This window comes from Hypomesus nipponensis, chromosome 4, assembly GCF_054491055.1.
Source record: "Hypomesus nipponensis isolate SF chromosome 4, ASM5449105v1, whole genome shotgun sequence".
Lineage (NCBI taxonomy): Eukaryota > Metazoa > Chordata > Actinopteri > Osmeriformes > Osmeridae > Hypomesus > Hypomesus nipponensis.
Window position 1 is genome coordinate 7895001 of NC_140364.1, and position 23669 is coordinate 7918669.

Sequence of the window (23669 nt, forward strand, 5' to 3'; positions counted from 1 at the left end):
CCTTCCTTCCTTCCTCCCCTCCTTCCTTCCTTCCCTCCTTCCTTCTACCCTCCTTCCCATACATCGTCCCGCCCCTCCTTTCCCTCCCTCTTTCCCCTTTCCAAAGGCTCTCCTTCCTCCAAAATCAGAGAGGACTGAAACCCTCTTGAGATGAGCCCACAAGCTTCTCATGCGGAAGTCAGAGGAAGCTTTCTGTGTGTGTGTGTGTATGTGTATAGAGTTTCCAAGTTCACACACAAGTGCACTGTGCTCGCTGTCACCCCTCGTCTTTGCCATCATGGAAAGTGGGCTCACTCCACCTGGCATGCACCATCTGATTTCATGTCATGCCCCCATGCCAACCCTCCCCTGGGGCGTCTGCCCGAGGGCATATGGCACAGCATGGAAGGCTGCTGGGATGGAGGGCGGAAAAATACAAAGGATAATTGTGTGGTGAGGGTGGTGTTTGTGTGTTTGTGTCTGTGGGTCGTGTATTCTTCTTTCTTCAAACAAAAGTTGTACACATCCTCCCTCACTCATCCACTGTGTTCATATAGTAGATTTCCACATCAACAGTGAGTCACTGTTCAGTGCAGATGCCTTCACAGAACGGCTTGCCAGGCTGCTGTGGAGTCTTGTGTTAGAGAGCCAGGAGAGAATCCTCTCCCACTGACACACGTCAAGCTGTGATGAAAACCTGGAGACCTGTCAGTCAGATTACCTGTCAATCTCTCTCTCTCTCTCTCTCTCTCTCTCTCTCTCTCTCTCTCTCTCTCTCTCTCTCTCTCTCTCTCTCTCTCTCTCTCTCTCTCTCTCTCTCTCTCTCTCTCTCTCTCTCTCTCTCTCTCTCTCTCTCTCTCTCTCTCTCTCTCTCTCTCTCTCTCTCTCTCTCTCTCTCTCTCTCTCTCTCTCTCTCTCTCTCTCTCTCTCTCTCTCTCTCTCTCTCTCTCTCTCTCTCTCTCTCTTTGTTCTGTGTCACTAGTCTCTCTGCTGTGCTTGCTGTGTAAAGGGTCAGCTGACTTTTTTTAGAGAGTCTAAGCAGTAGTTAAACTGGGCCCGTGTCTATTCCTACAATGTTTTGCTATGTCGGCCACATTGAATCATCGCCTTAAATATGGAGGGTTTGGGAGTCGTCAGTTACCGAGAGGCAATTTTCCTCTCTTTATTTTCTAAAGTATTAATTAACAATTGGGCATGGTTTACTGCTGGGTGGGTTTGGGCCAGATTAAGGCAGAAGTATCTGAAGTACAGCCAAGTCTCACCAGGGAAGCATCCCACATGGTGGGTTGCTGCTATTGGCTGCTAACTGACATGAGGGAGAAGGCATACTAAAGGAAGAAGGGAAGAGTTATTTTCAGGTACTTATTTGTTCTCCCTCACTCTTTCTTTCTTTCTCTCTCTCTCTCTCTCTCTCTCTCTCTCTCTCTCTCTTCCCCTCCGTCTCTTTATTTCTCTCTCTCTCTTTCTCTGTATCTCTTTCCTTCTCTCTCTCTCCCTCGTGCGCTCTCTTTCTCTCTCTCAGGTAAGGAATGACCTGACCAACGAGCTAGAGAAAGCGGACATCCAGATCGCTGACACAGAGAGCTTTTCGAATGACCCGTGTATCAACGTCAAAAAGCTGAAGGTGAGTGTAACGTGTGTGTGTGTGTGTGTGTGTCGGGAGCTGTGCATGGTCCCAGAGTGTGTGTCCTCAACCTAACACTTATCATGGTGTTTGAATGGAAGAGAAGGAAGGGAAAATTACAGACACTCCAGTCCCAACGTCCGACATGTTTGACTAACCATTGTCAGAGAAGCCTGAGAACTCTTACAGCCTCCATCCTGCAGGCATCTCAATTCAAGACACTGAGACAAGGAGACAGAAGCAAGTGAGGAAGCAGGGAGAAAGAGATCAGTGTATGTGTGTGTGGGTGTGTGTGTGTGTGTGTGTGTGTGTGAGAGAGAGGGAGACAGCAGGGAAGGGAAGAAAAGAAAGAAAGATGAAGCTTTCCTTCCTAAATATACATCCATCTCAGTGTGTGAAGCTGACATTTTAAGCTGACATCTTTTTCCTTGATCAGAGTTGAATATGCAAATGATTTACGCATTTCATGTCTCAGCAGAGCTGCCTTCTCTCTCTAAAACACTGGGTTTGTTTTCCTCTCATCTCTATTTCCGTTGGCCATTCCCCCTGTAACGCCATCAGAAAGGATGAAATTGTGTGTGTGTGCACATGCATGTGTGTGTGTGTGTGTGCAGCCTTGTTTTGACAGATCGTCTGGGACGGGAAGCGTTTTTTGACCATCTGATGCCTGAATCGCAAATCAAACACATCTGTGTTGTTTGTCGTGTTGTTGTTGTGTCTGCTGTCCTGTTCTGTTCTTTTCTGTCGTGTTTTGTCGCGTCTTGTTGTGTTCTGCGGCATTCTTTGCTGTCCTGAGATGCTCTGTAAAGTTTTCTAGTAGTAGCACACTACAGTCAAGCGCTGTCCATGGTGCTGACCCAGCCCTACTGCTGGAGAGCTTCAGCACACAGTCATCTCTGCTATCTCTCTATCACATTTCGGTCCTCTCTCTCTCTGCAATTTCCCAGATAGAAAGGATGTTCTGGTACAACCTATCTCTCTCTCTCTCTCTCTCTCTCTCTCTCTCTCTCTCTCTCTCTCTCTCTCTCTCTCTCTCTCTCTCTCTCTCTCTCTCTCTATCTCTCTCTCTCTTTTCCTGTCTCTCTCACTGGATATTTAACACAGTGTGACTCCCCCCAATCCACACACACACGCAGCCCCATTCTGTACGTCTGAAGATGATGTACTACACAGTCGCAGCTCCCGTCCCTGTCCCAGCAGTGCCCTCTTCATTGCGTGGTTATTGATCCTCCGGCTGCCACAGCTCTGCTGCCACAGCCCTGCTGCACACAGCTCTGCTGCCACAGCCCTCCTGCACACCACTCTGCTGCACACAGCTCTGCTGCCCACTCTGCTGCCACAACTCTGCTGCCCACTCTGCTGCCACAGCTCTGCTGCCCACTCTGCTGCACACAGCTCTGCTGCACACAGCTCTGCTGCCCACTCTGCTGCCACAACTCTGCTGCCCACTCTGCTGCCACAGCTCTGCTGCCCACTCTGCTGCACACAGCTCTGCTGCACACAGCTCTGCTGCACACCACTCTGCTGCACACCACTCTGCTGCACACAGCTCTGCTGCCCACTCTGCTGCCACAACTCTGCTGCCCACTCTGCTGCCACAGCTCTGCTGCCCACTCTGCTGCACACAGCTCTGCTGCACACAGCTCTGCTGCCCACTCTGCTGCCACAGCTCTGCTGCCACAGCTCTGCTGCCCACTCTGCTGCACACAGCTCTGCTGCCCACTCTGCTGCACACCACTCTGCTGCACACCACTCTGCTGCCACAGCTCTGCTGCCCACTCTGCTGCACACAGCTCTGCTGCACACAGCTCTGCTGCCCACTCTGCTGCCACAACTCTGCTGCCCACTCTGCTGCCACAGCTCTGCTGCCCACTCTGCTGCACACAGCTCTGCTGCACACAGCTCTGCTGCACACCACTCTGCTGCACACCACTCTGCTGCACACAGCTCTGCTGCCCACTCTGCTGCCACAACTCTGCTGCCCACTCTGCTGCCACAGCTCTGCTGCCCACTCTGCTGCACACAGCTCTGCTGCACACAGCTCTGCTGCCCACTCTGCTGCCACAGCTCTGCTGCCACAGCTCTGCTGCCCACTCTGCTGCACACAGCTCTGCTGCCCACTCTGCTGCACACCACTCTGCTGCACACCACTCTGCTGCACACAGCTCTGCTGCCACAGCTCTGCTGCCACAGCTCTGCTGCACACCACTCTGCTGCACACAGCTCTGCTGCCACAGCTCTGCTGCCACAGCTCTGCTGCCACAGCTCTGCTGCCACAGCTCTGCTGCACACCACTCTGCTGCACACAGCTCTGCTGCCACAGCTCTGCTGCCACAGCTCTGCTGCCACAGCTCTGCTGCACACCACTCTGCTGCACACAGCTCTGCTGCCACAGCCCTGCTGCCACAGCTCTGCTGCCACAGCTCTGCTGCCACAGCTCTGCTGCCACAGCTCTGCTGCACACAGCTCTGCTGCACACAGCTCTGCTGCACACAGCTCTGCTGCCACAGCTCTGCTGCCACAGCTCTGCTGCACACAGCTCTGCTGCCACAGCTCTGCTGCGCTGTGCTGCGTTTTCCTGGCCGGCCCTTCCTTCTGATGGAGCACCTCTGCTCCCCCAAATCCCATAATAGCGTAAAGCCGCTGCATGGGCTCTACACTGCAAAACCTCCGCGCGCGCGCGCACACACACACACCGAGAAACACACCCACGCCGACACACACACAGGCATGCCACTCATAGAGACACACAGAAACACACACAGCAAACATAGACACATACACATCTATCTTAAATGGATGGGCAAATCCCATACACACACGGTGTAGTCATTAAATACATATAACGACGAAACAACACCAATTTAAAGAAGTGAAAATCCTGGTGGAGAGGTTTTGAGTGAACTGCTTCTTTAACCCCTCAGCCTGCTGCTGTAGATCAGTTTATGAGAAGGACTATTACAACCATAATGTCTACCTAGTTTCCATTAGACAGGCCGGACAGCCTGGCCATTAGACAGAGCAGTAAAGTGTGTACATATTAGCCACACAGTAATCATTACAACCAGACGGGACTAGTTTAGTGGGTAGGACAACACACAGACCAGTCAATAAATCACTCTTACACTCTTATAAACTGCTCTCATTTGTGTGCATGTGTTTTTGTGTGTGTCTCTGCACGTACGTGTGTGTCCTTGTCTGAAGTATTGTGTACTGAATGTGTGTGAATGTGATCTGTGTGTGTTTTCTGTGTGTGTGTGTGTGTCCTTGTCGCTGTGTGTGGGTCCTTGTCTTTGTTGGTGTGTGTGTATCGGTGTGTGAGGAGATCTAATCAACCCCATCCTGGTAAGGAGACACCTCACGGTGTATGAAGTGGGCAGGCATTACCCTTCCATCTAAATGGACGGAGGACAAGCCCCAGCAGTACTGTCTACGGGGACCTACCAGGGGTGCTCTACCTAGTGGATACATGAGGCCTGGACTAAACACACCACACACACTCCCCCTCCTCAAACCACACACACACCCTATACACCCCTACCACCCCAAACCACCCACACAGCCCCATCACACACACACACACACACCACACAAAGACCCTTGAAGGGCCAGCAGGGATTGGGGGCTCCTATGTCCTGGGGCCCAGCTGGAGGGCCTGGGGTCAAGGGCTGCTCCTCCTGGGGAACAGGGCACCGTTGACAACCCCTACACACACAAAAGGCCCCCTTAAATGCCCCAGCACGCTGTCTGGCTCGCACAAGGAGCCCGCCACCCGCTAAGGAATTCTGGGATGGAATGGATGTTTTGATTGGGGTTTTTGTGGTGATGAAAGGAGACACAGGTGGGGGGACCACACACCATGCCGGCGTGGAGCGGGTCACAGGGTCTTTGTGCTGAAAGGCAGTATGCTGTTTTTATTCTGTTTCCTCTGGTTTCAGAAAAATATTTGTTTGTGGAGGAGGTGTCTGTGTGTGAGTTGTTTTACAACTGTGAGTCCGTATCTAAACCCTGAAACAATTGAGTCGTTTTTTTTTTTTTTTTACGTCATCAAATCGATTCAGGGAAAATGTGAAACTGTCATGAGAGGAACCGTAATCCTTTCTTGGATAAATCCGTCCAATCAAATCTGGGTATTTGGATGATTGGGTCACAATGGTTGGCAGTTGTGTCCTGATCAACATGACATGTGCCACATACAAAATCCAGGATTGGCCAGGCTGTAATGTTTGATTGACCTTAAGCCATCTAGCCATCAAATCAGCCTTTCATTTGCATATGGCATGCTGTGGCTATGAGAGCTGAGAGATACCACTGCTGTAGAAGCAGGTCAGACTGTATCATGCAGATCAAATGTTGACATATGGTCATAAATTGTTTGATATTAAATTAATTTACTTTCAATTCTACTTTAGAATACTTCCTTTGTAGTTTTGATGATTAACCTTCTTCTTTACTCAGTGCAACCTGTCGATACTTACCTCTGATTTGGTACATTAAGGGTCCAAATTTAAGTCATAAAAGGTGGCTGTATATGATCTATAAACACACAAGCTTCTCTGTTTGATCAGTACTTTCAACCCTTAAATCCAAACACAATCTGATGTGAAACATCAAAAAACGACAGCACCCGCTTGATGTTTCAGATGAATCGACATTTTATGGACCAATAAAGAGAGTGAACGTGTGCACCTCATTGTGTGCAAGCCTCCGGCCCCACATCCACAGCCTGGTTCAAACGACTGTAACGGCCCGCCGGAGGTAAAGGGTTAGTTCACTCATTCGAAGCGTTGTCGCCCGAGCTTTAGCAAAGCAGTCAGACGTGACCTTTCCGTCTCCCTCGTCGCGGTGTTGTCTGCCTCTGGCAGTGTGTTGATGGAGCGTTTTGACCCCATGGAGCGGGACCCGAGTGTCACCTATGAGAAACATCAGAGCGACATCCATCAAACACTGTTTAAGGTGTACAGCGCGCACACACACACACAACATGAGAATGAAGCGCGCGCGCACACACACACACACACACACACACATACACACAGAGCGCTCCCTCCTTTGCGGCGGCTATCCCCCAAAAAGTTGTCCAGCTTGCTGTGACGTGACTATACACACGCACACTCACGTCGTAACGCTCTGTTCCTCCTCTTGTTCCTCTCTCTCCTCAGGACAATGACGTGAGGATCATCATCGGCCAGTTTGACGAGAACCTGGCCTCCAAGGTCTTCTGCTGTGTGAGTAGATTGCCCCCCCCCCCACCACCACCACCACCACCCCCTCCTTTGAAGCGCACCCCAACCAGGATTATATCTTGTTAAACTGACTGTGGCTGCAGCCAGTGACGCAGGGTCCGCTGCAGCAGAGAGCCTATACCTATTGACGTTTTTGACTGGAGCCACTCAGTCCTTAAGGACAATGTGGCGCGCTGACACGGCCACCGCTAATGATTACCACTGAGCGGGTCAGTTATGGGTCTTCCAAAGCGTCGATGATGACTCGTGTTTGACAAGGAACAGCTTATGGGCTGCTTTGATGTGGATGTGCTTGTGTGACTGCGTGTGTGTGTGTGTGCCAGGGAGTGAAAAGGTGAGAGAATGAGATGAGAGAGGGTGTATTATAACCATCTACATGACCACCCAGTATAAAAAAGGTGTTTGTTCACACACACACACACACACACACACACACCCACCGCAGCTTACACATAACAGTCCAGACGACCTGGTCTCATGTGGCCTCTGACCCAGTCATCCCCCGTTCTCCCCAGGCCTACAACCTGAACATGTATGGCAGCAAGTACCAGTGGATCATCCCAGGCTGGTACCAGGGCAACTGGTGGGAGCAGGCCAACTCCACCAACTGCACCACCCGCAAGCTGCTGACCGCCATGGAGGGCTACATCAGCGTGGACTTTGAACCGCTCAGCGCCAGGCAGGTCAAGGGCATCTCTGGGAGGGTGAGTGTCCCGCGCACACACACGCACACACACACACACACACACTGCAAACACACACTCACTTGCGCACACAGAGGCATACACACACTCACATGCTTAACCCTGGCACACACACACACACACACAGAGTTCCATCCAGTAATCCGAGCGTTTTGCCTCCACGCCCCTGCCACCCCGTTCCCAGACCCCAAAGGAGTACGCCAGCGAGTACGAGGGGGAGCTGCGTCAGAAGGGCGTGGAGGCCAGCAAGTTCCACGGCTTTGCCTACGACGGGATCTGGGTGATTGCCAAGACTCTGACCCGGGTCATGCAGCTGCTCAGGCACAAGCAGCACCACGATCTCCACCACAACTTCACCGTGGACGACCACGAGGTGGGCAAGATGGTGCTGGACGTCATGAACGAGACCAACTTCTTCGGCGTGACGGTGAGTCTGGCGGTTCAGTCGACTAGCTACTGAGAAAAAAGGATTTGGGACCCGTGAACTCCCCGCGTCTCGATCGTGATGCCAGTAAACCCCTCCAATGGCTTCCCTCTCTGATTGGAGAAAAATGTCCTTGTCCTTATTTGACGACCAACGCACACACACACAAACAGCATTCAGCACACCCGAAAAGTCCCAAGCCCTACATGGAGAGCCTGTCACGCAGCACTGTGCCCCCAGGAGCGTTAAGCCTGTTTGAGGTCAGGCCTGCTACGAGGCGAGTCTCTACCCAGGATCCTGGCGTCAAACCTGGGCAGACCTTTAACAGCAGCTGGTGCCCTCCACACTCTCACTGTTATGACATCCTGACTCAATGACACACACATGCACATGAATACACACACAGTTCTTCACCTCAGGTCATGCACAGATACACTTGTGCTAAAAAAAGGACCAGCTTGTGTTAATTAAGGTGCTTAATGCAACATCTCATGCAGCATCTCTCAGAGGCTAGGCTGGCGCGTGAGTGTAGGTGCGTGTACAGTAAGTATGTATTGTAGTGACACAACCATGGACCACTTATAGGATTAAACAAGCCAGTTGATTGGTTAGTTGTCTTTATTATGCTGGGAAGATTGAGAATGACCAGACCTACTGTACTGTCTCTATAAATATCTATCTACAATTGCTTGATTCACCTTCTACTGTATGGTAAATGCACACTGGTAATCTTGTGGGTTTTATTGTTTGTTGTTTGTCATTTGCATTGATTACACGATAAACATTGTTCCCCTGCTGTCTTGAAAAAGCTTGTTTCGTAACAGGTGTAAAAACAGTTCTACCAACATGTGTCAAGGGAATAGAAAGAAGGGAAAGGTTTGAAGATTCAACATGATCACCAATTAAACACTGGTTTTAGAGGACATTTAAGCCATACTTAAAATGATTTATTACATTTTGGCAGGTTTGTTGAATGATTTAGTATTTGTTGACTGTTCTTCTAGCTACAGAGTATCTGTAGACAGCTTAGAAACTTAGACACACGAAAGCACAGAGGGTGCGTGTGTGTGTGTCTGCAGTGTGGGCTATGTCTTGACTGTTACCAGTGTATTGGTATCATGGTGGAGAGTGTGACAGCTTGAATCACTGCCTCAGGGTAGAAACCTTGCAGGATAGAGGTGTGAGGTGTGTGTGTGCGTGTGTGTGTGTCCACAGGTGTCCATGTGTGCTTGCAAAGGAATGTTCCTGCTATGTTGTGTTTGTGTGCAGTTTTAGTTTGTTGTGTGTGGGAGAGGAACATTTCATCACATCTGGCTGCTCCTGCCGATCCCTCTGGTACGCTATTCACACCTGAACCCCCCCCCACACACACACACACACACACACACACAAATATGCACACACACACATTCAATCACACATTCAAACACACATAGACCTACCTTCTCTCCCACCCCTGTCGTATCCAGATAGAAAGTAATGTGGCAGCTCGCACAAGGTGACGTTCCAGCATATCTCCATCATCAGGGAGGTGACCTGGGTCTAAGACCCCTCGACGGGACTGCTAGTCTGGGACAAGTCTTTGTCGAAGGGCCCCGGATCCTTTCTCCTGGTGTCTGTGTGGATATACATGAGTGTGAATTGAGACAGGGGGATACTTCAAAGCCTCTTTGTGTGTGTGAGGGGGGGGGGGACAGGGCCGAAACGGTCTCTTGAGTCTCCCTGCTGTCCCCACCCACCCTCGGCATGAGTTTAATCAGTGCCTTGCTAATACCAGACTCACCCTCACCTGGCCCTGCATCCCTAAAACCACTTCATATTTCATCAGGGAGAGGAGACAAGCAGATGGCGGGCTGAATTAATTAAACAGACTCACCAAATGAAGAGAGGGAGAAGGAAGGGGGGGGGGGGGCGGGGAAAAAGCGAGTGAGAGATAGAAAGGAAGAAAGGCGGTGTGTTGACAAGACTCATTTCCTCTTGAAAGGGTATGAATATCATGAATGCTAGAGGCTGGAGGTGGTGGTGGCTGGACTGCGGCCTGGAGCCTCCACAATGGGGACTGATCACCTCTGGAGATGACATCAAAGGCACTGAAGCCAGTCTACACCCCCCCCCCCCCACACACACACACCCCAACGCACTCCAACTCCTGTTGCCACTCCCACTTAAATAAATTGCCTGTAGGGGTGGGGGGTGGTGGGTGGGGGTGGGGTGGGGTGGGGGGGGTGAGGGGGTTTGCGATAAGTGTCCCGACGCAGCAGAACCCCCCCCCCCCCCCCACCACCACCACCACCACACACACCCATATGAAGGATATTAACAGATGAGTCTGCCGGACGTTAATGTTGTCTGTCCCCGGTAAACTGATCGATTCTTGCCTTCTAACTGATGTGATAAGCGGCCAGGAAGGTGCCAGAAGAACGCCACAATGCTGCTCACGTAGACGGATGTCTGCCAACAGTCTCTGTCAGGCCAAGACTAAGGGTTAGGCCTGAAGAGAGCCACTCTGACAGCAAGCCCCTGTTCAGCACTACTGTCAAACCACACCCTCTTTTACTCTCTTGGTTAAAACTCTATCAGATTTGATGGATGTTTTTTGGATATTGGTCATAAAAGCCTCTCGACATATTAAATGCTAACTTGGGTTGTCCTGGTCAGTTGTGAAAGGTGACTGCGGGTGTTAAATGACATTGCACTTTTGTGACTTGCTTTGATTTTATTAGTGTGAAATGACGTTGTTTTTCTCTTATCTTCGTCTTTGTCTTCCGTCCCTCCAGGGTCAGGTCATGTTCCGGAACGGCGAGAGGATGGGCACCATCAAGTTCACGCAGTTCCAAGGTACGGCCATGACACTTTCTATGAGCTACCGCTGAATTGCCCTGACTGCCACGGTATCGTCTGCATTGGGATTGCACACAGGGGTGTGATGGGTACTGTAGTTTTGAAGCTCCTCTGCTCTGTAGCGTCAGCCCACCAGTGTTTGTTTACAGCAGGTTCAGCAGAGTGAGTGTGGGTGGGGGGGTGGTGGTGGTTGGGGGCACACCAGAGATGGTATCTTGATTCAGGGGACAGGATTCCCCAGAGACCCCCACCCCCCATGCCCCCTTCCCTCCGTACTAAACTGTTTTCTATTAGTCTCCTCTCTCCCCCTCCTGTCTTATCTACCCCACCGCACACACTGCCCCGAGCTGCTTACATCACCGTGTGTGTGTGTTTCTGAAAGGTGTGTGTGTTTGTGTGTTTCTCTGTGTGTTTGAGAGGTAAGCGCCTGTCTGTGTTTGCTTGTGTGTTTGAACCCTGAGGACAGGAGGACCTGTTTGACTGGGAGGGGACGTTGTCTGTTTCTTTGAAGGTAGGCATGGCTGAGCAGAGAAGGGCCTGTTATATCAGGTCACCTGTGGAGGGGGGGCCCTCGCTGCTGTAACGGGACAGCAATCACATGGATTCCTTGTTAGCCCTGGGCATATTCACCCCCCCTGCCACTTCTCCCTGTTTAAATACACTTGTTAATCTCTCTTTTATCCACCCTTTCTCTCTTTATCTCTTTTTTATGTCTCTCTCCACCCTCTGTCTCCCAACCCCCTCCCTTCTCTCTCTGTCTGTTTTTTTCTGTCTGTCTTTCTCTCTCTCTAAATATCTTGCTTTGTGTTTATCGTATGAATCTCTCTCTCCTCCTCTCCTCTCTCACGCTCACCCCTCTCTCTTTTCATCCTTTCATCTCTAACCATCTTGCGATCTTATGACCTCCCCCTTCTCTGCTCCAAACACCCAGAGAACACTGACTCCCCCTCTGTCTGACTGAATCCTGCTGAAGTTCCGGTCTCTCCCACCCTCCCTCCCTCCGTCCTTGCCTCACTCTCTCCCCCTCACTCTCTCTCCCTCCCTCTCTCTCTCCCTCTCTCTCTCTCTCTCTCTCTCTCTCTCTCTCTCTCTCTCTCTCTCCCTTCCTCACTCTCTCTCTCACTAACTCTCTCTTCCTCCTTCACTCTCTCTCCCTCACTCTCTTACTCTCTCTCACTCTCTCCCTCATTCTCTCACTCTCTCTCCCTCACTCTCTCACTCTCTCTCCCTCACTCTCCCTCCCTCACTCCCTCACTCTCTCTTCCTCTTTCCCTGTCTCTCCCTCACTCTCTCTCCCCCTCACTCTCTCTCTCCCTCACTCACTCTCTCTCCCCCTATCTTTCTCTCACTCACTCTCCCTCCCCTCTCTCTCTCCACTTCTCTCTGTCTCTCGTCCCTCTCTCTGTCTCTCTCTCTCTCCCCCTCTCTCCCCCTCTTTCTCCATCCCCCTCTCTCTGTCTTGCTCCGGGCGATCAGAACTCCAGCGCCCTGTCAGAAGATCCAGCTCCTCCTAACTGGATGTCCACAGCCCATCGCTCACCTGTGTTTCCCCATGAAACCTGTGGGATGTCTTCATAGAAATCCAGACGGGAAGCAAACCTTAATGACACAACGAGGATGCATTTACATCTAGTTTTGTAACCAACAATTTCAGAATAAAAGCCCCATTCTGTCAAATCCCTAAAAATAGTTTGGCATGAGGTAGGCGGTGCGGGCCAGCTGGGAATGTTATAACACCAAGGTACCTCCTCCTCCCCATCTGTTACAGCGGTAACTCCTCTTCCGGTCTGCTCATAAGGCTTGAGTTGATTTATTTTTCATGCCGTTAATCGAGTCGTTGTCTATGTAGCACCACCTGCGTAGACACCTCCGCCTGGTCTCCTGTCTGTGACCTCCAGGACACGTCTTTCTAATCTAACTGAGCATTCTCAAACCTATGGTCCTCAGAAACAACAACATAACGTCTGGTTCAGAATGGACAGGAGGTGATTATGAAGTCTGGATCCAGTTCACAGTAATTAGGATGCTAATTGAACAAACAGCCATGAAGTGTTCTCTCCTAAGCCAGGCTGAGGGTCATGTTAACATCCTCATGGTGCCGCCACAGCCCCAAGGGAGTTGTAGTCCTAATTGTTCATTCTCAAAGTCAGAAAAACTACAAATGAACACAGAGCCAGTCTGGTGTTTTTCGAAAACAGGTTTTATCACTGACTTCCAATGTCAAGACGAATGCTACTGAGGTGTTCACTGGGTTTGACTTGTGTCAAAGCCATAACTTATATAAATAATTAGTTTGTTGCTGCACCAGTGTGTGTGTGTGTGTGTGTGTGTGTGTGTGTGTGTGTGTGTGTGTGTGTGTGTGTGTGTGTGTGTGTGTGTGTGTGAGAGAATGTGTGTGAGAGAATGTGCATGTTTCGAAAGAGAGAGGGAGAAAGAGAGAGAGAGAGAGAGAGAGAGAGAGAGAAAGAGAAAGAGAGAAAGAGAGAGAGAGAGAGAGAGAGAGAGAGAGAGGGAGAGAGAGAGAGAGAGAGAGAAATTTGAAAGCTGGAGAACTCCCCCTCCGCACCCCCCCCCCCCCTCCACCTCTCCCCATCCCAGCATCCCAGTCCCCAGTGAGAGCAGAGAGTGAGCGAGTGTCTTTATGAGGGACAGAGTGGGTCAATACTATTGCAGTATTACACATGCGGGACCAGTAGCTGCCTTTAAGACACCTCCGATAGGAAATCAGCTCTGTTAGAATGGGCCTCCTGAGAGACACATTTGGGTTATGAGCCCAGGATATATTGCCATTTAAACTCATTTCCTGTTCCTGTGAAAATGTTAAAGTCGATGGGTATTGTGTTATAAATGCCATGGTACAATTGGATTTATTTATTACGTCCCCCTTTCCCTGTCACGGTTCCGTGGCGAGGACCCACTTTCCTAGGTAGAGTGGGTTACCTGGAAGCCACTGCCCTCCATTTTGGGTCATAGCCAGTAAACGTCATTTACACTTAGTTGTACAAACAAAGGTATCCTTAAACTGTCACTGTAACTAACTTTTATGTGTCTGTGTGTGTGTTCTACAGAGGGCCAGGAGGTTAAGGTTGGAGAATACAATGCCATTGCAGATGTACTGGATCTCATCAACAATACTATCAAGTTCCAAGGTATGTATCTGTGAGAGAGAAGATGGTGTTAAGTCTTACGTCACTAGAACTCACCCGCAACGTGAGCAAAATGTGTATACTAGTCTGTCAGTGTATGTGGGTGGTGTTCACCTCGTTTCACTCTGACTCTCTCCCTCCTTCTGCCTGAAAAGACACACACACACACTCACACATGCACACTCACACTATTGGACATTTTTCAGCAGGAACCCTGGTTTTCTGTGTCCGGTGAGGTGAAGTGTGTAAAGTGAACCATAGAAATCGATGTTCTCACTGGCAGAGGAGGGGGGGGCAACACAGGGCACCTCAGGAGTGCAAGCTATCTGACCAACACCCTGTGTACCTCCTCCTCCACCCCCACCTTCTACCTCCTCCCCCTCTACCTCCTCCTACCCCCCCCCCCACACCTCCTCCCCCTCTACCCCCTCCCCCTCCTCTTGGTTCTCAGGTGTGGAACCCCCTAAGGACAGGACGTTTGTGCGGCTGCAGCGGCGTCACATAAATGTGCTGCTCTACAGCATCCTGTCCACCATCACCATCCTGGGCATGCTGATGGCCGGAACCTTCCTCTTCTTCAACATCAAGAACCGCAACCACAGGTCAGTGTGTGTGTGTGCATGCACCTATAGGTCAGTTTAGGCGAGGGTTGGTGGGTTGGGGGAGGGTGATGCGGGAGTTGCTTGGCTAAATCAATTGTCTGACTATACTTTGTCCCCCCCAGACTGATCAAGATGTCCAGCCCCTATATGAACAACCTAATCATCCTAGGGGGACTGCTGTCCTACGCCTCCATCTTCCTATTCGGCCTGGACGGCTCTTTCGTCTCCGACAAAGAGTTTGAGACGCTCTGCACTGTGAGTACAGTAGAAACAAGTTGGCCGCCGCCAGAAACAACACATACGTAGTTCATCTGAACAACTTTCTGACAGAACAGGGAGAAATACAGAAAGAAGGGCTAAGAAACTATTGTAGAGTATATTTCGTCCTCGTCACCATTATGTTGAGCTTTTGCTCTCCCTCTCTCTCTCTCTCTCTCCCTCTCTCTCTCTCTCTCTCTCTCTCTCTCTCTCTCTCTCTCTCTCTCTCTCTCTCTCTCTCTGTGTCTCTCTCTCTCTTTCTGTCTCTCTCTCTGTGTCTCTCTCTCTGTGTCTCTCTCTCTCTGTCTCTCTCTCTGTCTCTCTCTCTGTCTCTCTCTCTGTCTCTCTGTCTCTCTCTCTCTCTCTCTCTCTCTCTCTCTCTCTCTCTCTCTCTCTCTCCCCACGCCCCCTCCCAGTGCCCCCACCCACCTCCTCCAAGCAGTGAGTGTTTGAACGTGACTATCTAAGCCCCCGCTTTAATTAAAGAGCTTTGATTACAGCGATAACCGTCCTCCACAGGGAGATCCCTAAATAACGTTAGGCACGACACGACACTGCTCAGACACCAGAGCCAAAATGGAGTCTGCCACATCCAAGAGCCCAGGTGTTGAAGCATTGTGTGTGTGTGTGTTTCAGCCACCGCTACCGATCAATATGCGCTTTTGTGTTCTTTTCTTTTTGTAAGGCAGCTGTAATTGTTTTTTGGCTGTCTCCTGTTTTGTCATTTGTGTCTGCCGCTCTGTGGCTTGGTGTAGAGGTATTGTTTCTGATGAAGTACACACACACACACACACACACACGCACATCTGAATTTGACAATTACCCTGCTAAAAATGAATGATGAGTTGCAATCTCCGGAAGCATGTAAAGCGAGAGTGGAGGCTTGAAGTTTTCAACAGGCTGCTCCCCCCTCCCCCTTATACCTCCCGCCACCCCCCTCCCTAGATTCTACAGTAAACACTGGATTACCCAGAGCACCACCTGTGGCCTAAACACTGCTCCACCAGGGCAAGTTCCTCCACATAGCAAAGACGATCCTGAAATTATACAAAAACTTCATATGAAGTCTAAACTACACCCCCTCTATTTCAAACTCACTGTCATTAGATCAGCCACACCCACCACGTCCCCTATTGAAACTGAGACAGACCCTGCATCCACTTTTCTTCCAATGCATTGTCATTACGTTTTCTTTCTCCTTTCAAGGACAGCCAGGCAGCTTTGTTCCAAGCAGCACAATGAACTCCACAGAATTAAGGCTATTTCTAGAGCGTCGAAAATAATAGTCGATGAACTACTCTGCCAAGAAAATGGATAATGCAAATAGTATGATTCAAAAACTTGGGTAGCCGCTCGTAATTGTCTCACCTGTGCAGCTGGAAAAACACTTAGGGGGGGAAAAAACGGATAAAAAGAACAAATGTTTTCATCTGCCAGGTGCGGACATGGATCCTTATTGTGGGCTACACCACTGCTTTCGGCGCGATGTTTGCCAAGACTTGGAGGGTGCACGCCATCTTCAAGAACGTTAAGATGAAGAAGAAAGTAAGTGTTTTGCAGGACACCCGGCACACATACACACACACACACACAAACACACACCCTCCAAAGATCAGCACATTGGTCAGCAGCTGCCTGAAACACAATAGCTTGGTTTTGTGTGTGTTGGAGTGTCCAGGGGTGTGTTAATGTTGTGTGCACAGGGGTGTGTTAGGGTGTGTGGGTGTGTTAGCATGTGTGGATGTGTTAGGGTGTGTGGGTGTGTTAGGGTGTGTTAGCGTGTGTGGATGTGTTAGGGTGTGTGGGTGTGTGGGTGTGTTAGGGTGTGTTAGGGTGTGTGGGTTTGTTAGGGTGTGTTAGGGTGTGTGGGTGTGTTAGGGTGTGTGGGTGTGTTAGGGTGTGTTAGGGTGTGTGGGTGTGTTAGGGTGTGTGGGTGTGTTAGGGTGTGTGGGTGTGTTAGGGTGTGTTAGCGTGTGTTAGGGTTTGTTAGCGTGTGTGGGTGTGTTAGGGTGTGTTGCATGTACAAGGCTGTGCTAGTGAGTGTTGTTGGGGGAACAAGCACCCCCTGTTAGTACATGTTGGTGTGTGTACAGGGTGTGTTTGTGTGTGTACAGGAGTTTGTTAGTGTGTGGTAACAGCCAGATATCCAGCCTGGTCTGCAGAGGCCTGGGCAGCAGTGGAGCGGAACACAACGAGCTAGCGCCATAATTGGCCATTATGGAGCTCATATGGGAGTGTAATCTTGGCTGGTTTTAAACAGCAGAGATGGAGGCCCTTATTTCACTGAGTTAGCTCACGTCTCACTCCACAGCCACCAGAGAGAAAAGAAGAGGGGGAGACAGGAGTCGGGGATGGGGGGGTGTCTGTGTGTACCATCTGTCTGACCTTTGAACCCTCTCGCGGACCCAATCAAGGGCTGGATTGATGGATGATCATGGTTCTCAAATCCAGTTCATGTGAAACTGAGGTGTCTTAAGGAACAGCTAAACTTGCGTCTGATTGCATTGTGCAAATCAGAAGCGGTAAGTTATTTTGTCACACTGTCATTGTCCCTTGGCGTCATGTTGAAGTGTGTCACATTCGACTGGTGATACTGAAACAATACATGCGCTGACTGCAGAAGTGACAGTGCTTTAAGTGAGGAGATACACAAGTGAAGTAGCACATGGTTAGCATGTTGTCTAAACAACTCCCTCTGCTGTAAACAAATGTGTTAGAAAGTGTTGTTTGTTGTGTGTGTGCGTGTGTGTGTGTGTGTATGGTTGTGTACAGTACGTCCACTCACACCCAATATTTTTGGTGATACTCTTTTGGGATGTTTTTTGTGCATCAGCGTCTGAGTGCGTGCGTGTGTGTGCGTGTGTGTGCGTGTATACACTCAGACACATACACACACTCATAGACATGATGCTTAGTGACCTGTTTCCAGTGACAGCTTAATATGTGCTGGAAGAGATCCTAAGCAGACATCTAAAGAGCTTGAAACATCACCACCCTGTAAGCGCACCAGAGACTCTGAGGTTATGTAAAGTGTTGCCAACCCCATCTGTGTGTGTGTGTGTGTGTGTGTGTTTGAAGTTGGCCCTATCATATTTATAGACTCTCTCCCTGTCAGAATGTGTAGGCTGATGGCTACAGGAGGATGCTTGGGAGAGCTATTACCATTGTCTTAGAGAGAAGGAGGGAGTCAGGGAGGGAGGAGAGGAGAGGGGGATTATTGGTGGGAGGGAGGTGAGGGGGGTTAAGAAAGAGAATGTGGACGTGTAAAGGACGGAAAGGGAGAGATAGAACGAGGGGGGATAGTAGTAAAGAGGTGTAGGATAGCTGTCCAAAAGAGGGAGGGAGAAAGAAAGGATGGGAGGGAGGAGGGAGGGAGACTGACATGCAGCGTATGCTAGCAGAACAGGCAGGGTCATCTTCCACTGACACTTTGGTTGTAGGTAGTATGTATTCTGGCTGCAGCTGAAACCATTAACAAGTTTAATTTTTCTAGGGCATTTTTGTTGAACCTTATTTTATATTAATAAAGAATACTAATACGCTCCTCATGATACACACATACACACACACACATTCACCTTCACTCTCCACTCCATGGAAGCAGGTCAAAACAAATGTTTCCTCAGGAGCAAGACTAAGCCCACATCTTAAATCCTCAAGATGGATTCTCAGCTGGTTCAGAAGCTCTCGCAGTTATCCCCCCCCCCTCTCTCTCTCTCTCTCTCTCTCTCTCTCTCTCTCTCTCTCTCTCTCTCTCTCTCTCTCTCTCTCTCTCTCTCTCTCTCTCTCTCTCTCTCTCTCTCTCTCTATCTATCTCTCTCTCTCTCTCTCTCTCTCTCTCTCTCTCTCTCTCTCTCTCTCTCTCTCTCTCTCTCTGTCTCTCTCTCTCTGTCTCTCTCTCTCTCTCCCTCTCCCTCTCCCTCTCCCTCTCCTTCTCCATCTCATGTAACCTCCTCCACACTGATTGAGTGCAGGTGCTTGGGCTGGTTTAGAGAGATAGCTGCTGTCAGTCTTGTGGTCTGTACCAGGGGAGAGCAGGGGAGAAGAGGGGGGGCATTGTTTGCAATCTCTTCATCAAGTAGAGGTCCTAGAACACACACAAACACACACACACACTCAAACATACACAAATACACGCGCACACACAATTTCATGTAATCATCCCCCCCCCACCCACGCACACAAACAGACACACACAGACACACACTGACACACGCAGAGACAACAGACAGCGGGCTGTAAATCAGAGGAGCCGCTCAATAAGGTTCCGCTCAGAGAGGTGAGCCCAGCAGTCCTTCACTCCGTGAGAGCAGGCCTCAGCGCTGGCCAAGCACTTGGGCCTGTCTGTCACCTGCTTCTCCACACACACACACACACACACACACACAACTTGTCTGTTCCTGAGATATACTCCAGAGCCAACTCAGGTTGGATTTGAGTGAGACATGACCCTGGACAGGAACACAAAGAGCACACACACACACACACGGAGATACAAAACACCCAAAGGAAAAAAACACGCCGACATATAACAAACCTAAATTCACCGTTAAGTTCAAACACACACCACACACAGTAGCCCACGCACCAAAGCGGCACTCCACCAAAACTAGCTTGTATGGAGTCCAGCCCTGAGAGCATACAATACTATACCGTGTCTTCCCTCTGCCACATATTTCACGCAGCACGCGGATGTCAGTTCACCCAGGACAGAGTGCATGGTTGGTTCTAACCATGGATCAGCTCTTGCATGCACTCATCCTGCCGCTAGGCTAGGCCGAAGCATTTAAAATGCAATCATGACAGCAGAGCGATGACCAGCCCTGAGGCATGGCAGGCACTCTGGATGCTGGACATGACATTCCAGACACACATGGAATTGTGGACGGCATGTCTAGATAGGATGTGCTGTTCAGAGCCGTAGATCGAGATGTGACCGTCTGAATGACTGGGAATGCTTAGTGTAGTCATGTCTCTGTTGGAAAAATTGATGAATGATTCTGTGTTCAGCGTTCCTTGTGTGTAGAGAGAGGCCTACCCTCAAATCTGAACTTTGAGTAACATGAGGCATATGTAAACCAGGTGACCTGGGCTGACCACTCTTTCTTACTGGAGAGGCCATAACAGATGTCTGGCCTTATCTGTGTTGGGTGAATCATGTGGTCAAGCTTACAGGGTTCAAAAGGCACACACATGCACACACTCAAACACGTACGCACACACGTATACCAGGTCTACGCAAGGAGCCATGATACATTTGCATGCCTTTGTCTTAACCTGTAAAGAGTGGGGCTGCTTAAATAGCTAGCTAGCACAACATGCTAGCTAGAATAACATAACATATAAGTACACAGAACATAAATTACATCTATGCTAAGCTTAAATAAGTAAACCTCCTAAATATACAGATACATGTAAAAATACAATATACTAAACCCTAAATACACATAATAACTAATTGCTAACCCTATAAACCTATTCTAAACTAAGTGAAGTACAGTGAAGTACAATAGTGCAATATTACTGATCGTGCAACCAGTAGCTGAAAGTGACAGTGTGTAAAGTGACTAGTATGAAGTGAATCAATGTCCATATCCATGTCCATTCAGAAGCTTGATGGCCCTTGGATAGAAACTGTTCTTCAGTCTGCGTGTTCGCGACCAAATGCTGTCCTCATTAAAATCCTAGCTCCCATCATTGTTGATGTTTGCAAAGCACGTGATGCGTTTCATCTACTGCACAGTAGAGAATGCTGAAACAAATCCACCTCCCACCCGACCTCCTCCGTTTCATAAGGAACGTCCGAGCATGTCTAGGGCTGAGGAAGAGTACCTGGTGTTAGTAGATGTTTTAACCCCGTATAGAACAGGAGTTCTTCCATTCTCCGTCTCATCTGTTCTCACAGTACAGTCTCCCCACTGCGGTGCTTCCTTTCTCCCAGAATGGGCCCCAATCAAAGCCTTCTAAAAGACCACAGATCAAAAACTCAAGACCCCCCTCCCCCACCCACCCAAGAGGCACACCTGAGGGAGATCCAGTGACAGAGAGACGACCACTGTGTTTCATTTAACACCGTTTCTCCGAACGTCGCATCAGCCTCCATGTGGGTGCGACTGACCTTTCCTTTGATGTCAACACCGGACAGGTCAAACGCTGCTTTAAATAAAGATCAGACGGAAGGACACACCTTTCATCTCCTCTGGGTGTCAGCCCACCACAAAAGAGGGTCTGGCTTGAGAGCTGCTTGCTGGGCGTACCGAGGTTTGACCCGCCACAGCCGTTTGTGGTGGCTCAGCCGGGATGTGGGTCCAAATTGATTGGAACCCTAACGGTTTGGTTCACCAGTTTTACAGTCAGGTGCTCGATAGCAGGGACAGAAGGTGCTTCTCAGCAATGCAGTTGTGGTTTATTTTTGTTTGGTGTGTATGCAATTAGGTGGCCAGTTGCCTTTGTGATCAACGTCTCAACCGCAACAGAACGCTGTCTTTTAGAACGCTAATAGAGATCATTGGTTCCGGGCATACGTGGTCTCAAACCCACATTCCACCCTGCATACTTAGAAATTCCATCCTTTGTCTCCCAATGTCTACCATCTCCCTTATCCCTTCCTCTATCGGACTTTGTTCACCTTCCTCACCACTTTCTAACCTCTCTTTTTGTTCCTGCAGATCATCAAGGATCAGAAGCTGCTGATCATCGTTGGAGGCATGTTGCTCATTGACTTGTGCATACTTATCTGCTGGCAAATAGTTGACCCACTCAAGCGAACAGTGGAGGAGTACAGCCTTGAGGTAAGGACCCGGCTCCAATCCTTGCACCACTTTTAAGCAACCGGAAGACCAGAGTTTTCTCTGGCCTGATCGTTCCATGAAATAATCAGGCCCGATTTGAGGTTGTTTATAGGGTCAAGAGGGTTTCTATTCCAGTCCCTTTCACACAGTTTTTCTTCAAATGACTGTGGCCACACGACAACATGTCTGCCGGGGGCTGTGGCACCAGAGTCTTTGCTGTGGTTGTTATTTTTGGGTCAGGATATGAGCCACTGCCACCTTCTGTGCCCCCCTTCTTGCCAGCTGGGGCATTGGCAAGGCCTGTTGGAAAGCGAAACACTTGGCTCAGTCTGCCCATTCTGCTGGGAGAGGAGGAGGTGTCTAGATCAGTAATGACCTGAGCCTGAGCATGATTGGCCAGGGTGAGTGATCTGATCTTGTCAGGATTGGTTGAGGACCATCTAGCTTTGCCAGTATTAGTGGAGAACAGTCTTTGCCTTGCCAGGATTGGCCAGCCAGCGGGATAGGTTTAAAGGCAGACTGGTGGGATTATCAGAGGTAGACTAAGCCTTGGTGGGATTATTTCCTGGGGTCTTTATAATGACTTTATAGTCACATCCTTCCACCTTTCTCTCATTATGGCAGTTCAACATCGAGAGCTGATGACTAATAGTCTGTTTATGTGTCCTTAAGAATGACTTTTTAGAGTGTGAAAATACTGTCTACTTATGGTTATAAATACAACCTACTCCATAGTATGTACAAAATAACCAAATATGCTTGGGTGGTTTCATATTCAGGAATTCATCTGACAGTACACACTCACCCACAAGGTACACTGCATAAACAAACTTACTACTAACTTACTATTAAACTGTCTCAGAAAATCAAATTCTTGCACAAAAAAAAACGATTTTCAACTGATCTCCTTTGAAGGCAGCTACAAAGCCATCAGACTAATCGGGGTGCTCTGCTAAGTGTATATTTCCTCCTAATGAGACTTCCTTTCAGTTCCTCCAGACACCCTGATATAGGCCATCGAACCCTCAACACCACTTGCCCAGGTTTTTGATAGGCCAACACCCCTAAACGCCAACGCAATTGGACGAGTACCCCAGTGGCTCCGTCCAATCACTAGAGGCTACCGGGAGGTTACCAGGGTAGCTTTGATGAAAGCCTGGTCCCTGACTGTTCGTTTTCTTCAGTGGGTGCTTTGATGCTTTTGACCCCTGTGAAGTTGCCAGTTTTTTTGCCGTTTGTTTGCTTGCTTGTTTGCTCCTGCGGGGGAAGAACGACGCCAGGCACGGAGGAGGGATGGCTGACATTCTTTCCCAGTTTTGACTTCTCTGTGACTCCAATTAGAGGGGATGCCTCTGAAATGATAAGTAGTGCTTAACTGGAACCGCAAAGCAGGGAATGCTCTACGGCGGCGAGTCTATCTCTTTCTTCCTGTCAGGAAAAGGACATTTTCTTAGCACTCAATCCTTAAAGAGTTCTTTACAACATTGATGGCTGGTCCACACAGGATAGGACGAGGGTGTACGCTCTCAATTTGCACTGTTTAAAACAAAGCTCCTATTCATGAGGAAGATAACTGCCTACATGTCTTGCGGGTGTTGTGAAAACTCGCTAACATATGCATTTTGTGAATGTTGTCGGCGAGCACAGCTGGTCCACGGAGTCCTCTCACACTCTTAAGCCTTCAAGCTGAGGGAGCGTGAACGTATTAGCTTATTCAAGAGTAGGAGCCTACATGTCTGGGCTGGGGCCGGAGGATCCACAGGAAACCCCAGGAGGCCCCAGGCAGCCCAGGCTCTCATGCCCAGCACCAGCACCCTCTCCTGGGTATGGGACTGGAGGGGAGCCAGCCTTTGGGAACAAGACCTCGGCTGTTGTCAGCCTCTGGGTCTTTGGGCACGTGTGTTTGTGTGCTAATAGCAGCCACTGCGAGTGGAGAAAAAGCTGGAGATAGCCTGAGAGAAAGATGGAGGGGAGGGTGGGATAGAAAGAGACAGGAGGGAGGGAGGGAGGGAGGGAGGGAGGGAGGGAGGGAGGGAGGGAGGGAGGGAGGGAGG

General features: G+C 49.6%; 1 protein-coding gene across 1 annotated transcript in view; it reads left to right on the forward strand.

Moving 5' to 3' along the window:
• The window catches only part of gabbr2 (gamma-aminobutyric acid (GABA) B receptor, 2), a 117911-nt gene that overhangs the window by 65288 nt on the left and 28954 nt on the right, over positions 1 to 23669 (forward strand). Inside the window, exons 4-13 of the mRNA XM_084695924.1 lie at positions 1502 to 1603; positions 6766 to 6831; positions 7365 to 7553; positions 7738 to 7980; positions 10755 to 10815; positions 13887 to 13967; positions 14416 to 14566; positions 14689 to 14821; positions 16262 to 16369; positions 21493 to 21615. Of these exons, the coding sequence (XP_084552050.1) occupies positions 1502 to 1603; positions 6766 to 6831; positions 7365 to 7553; positions 7738 to 7980; positions 10755 to 10815; positions 13887 to 13967; positions 14416 to 14566; positions 14689 to 14821; positions 16262 to 16369; positions 21493 to 21615 (1257 nt within the window). The remainder of the gene's footprint in view (positions 1 to 1501; positions 1604 to 6765; positions 6832 to 7364; positions 7554 to 7737; positions 7981 to 10754; positions 10816 to 13886; positions 13968 to 14415; positions 14567 to 14688; positions 14822 to 16261; positions 16370 to 21492; positions 21616 to 23669) is intronic.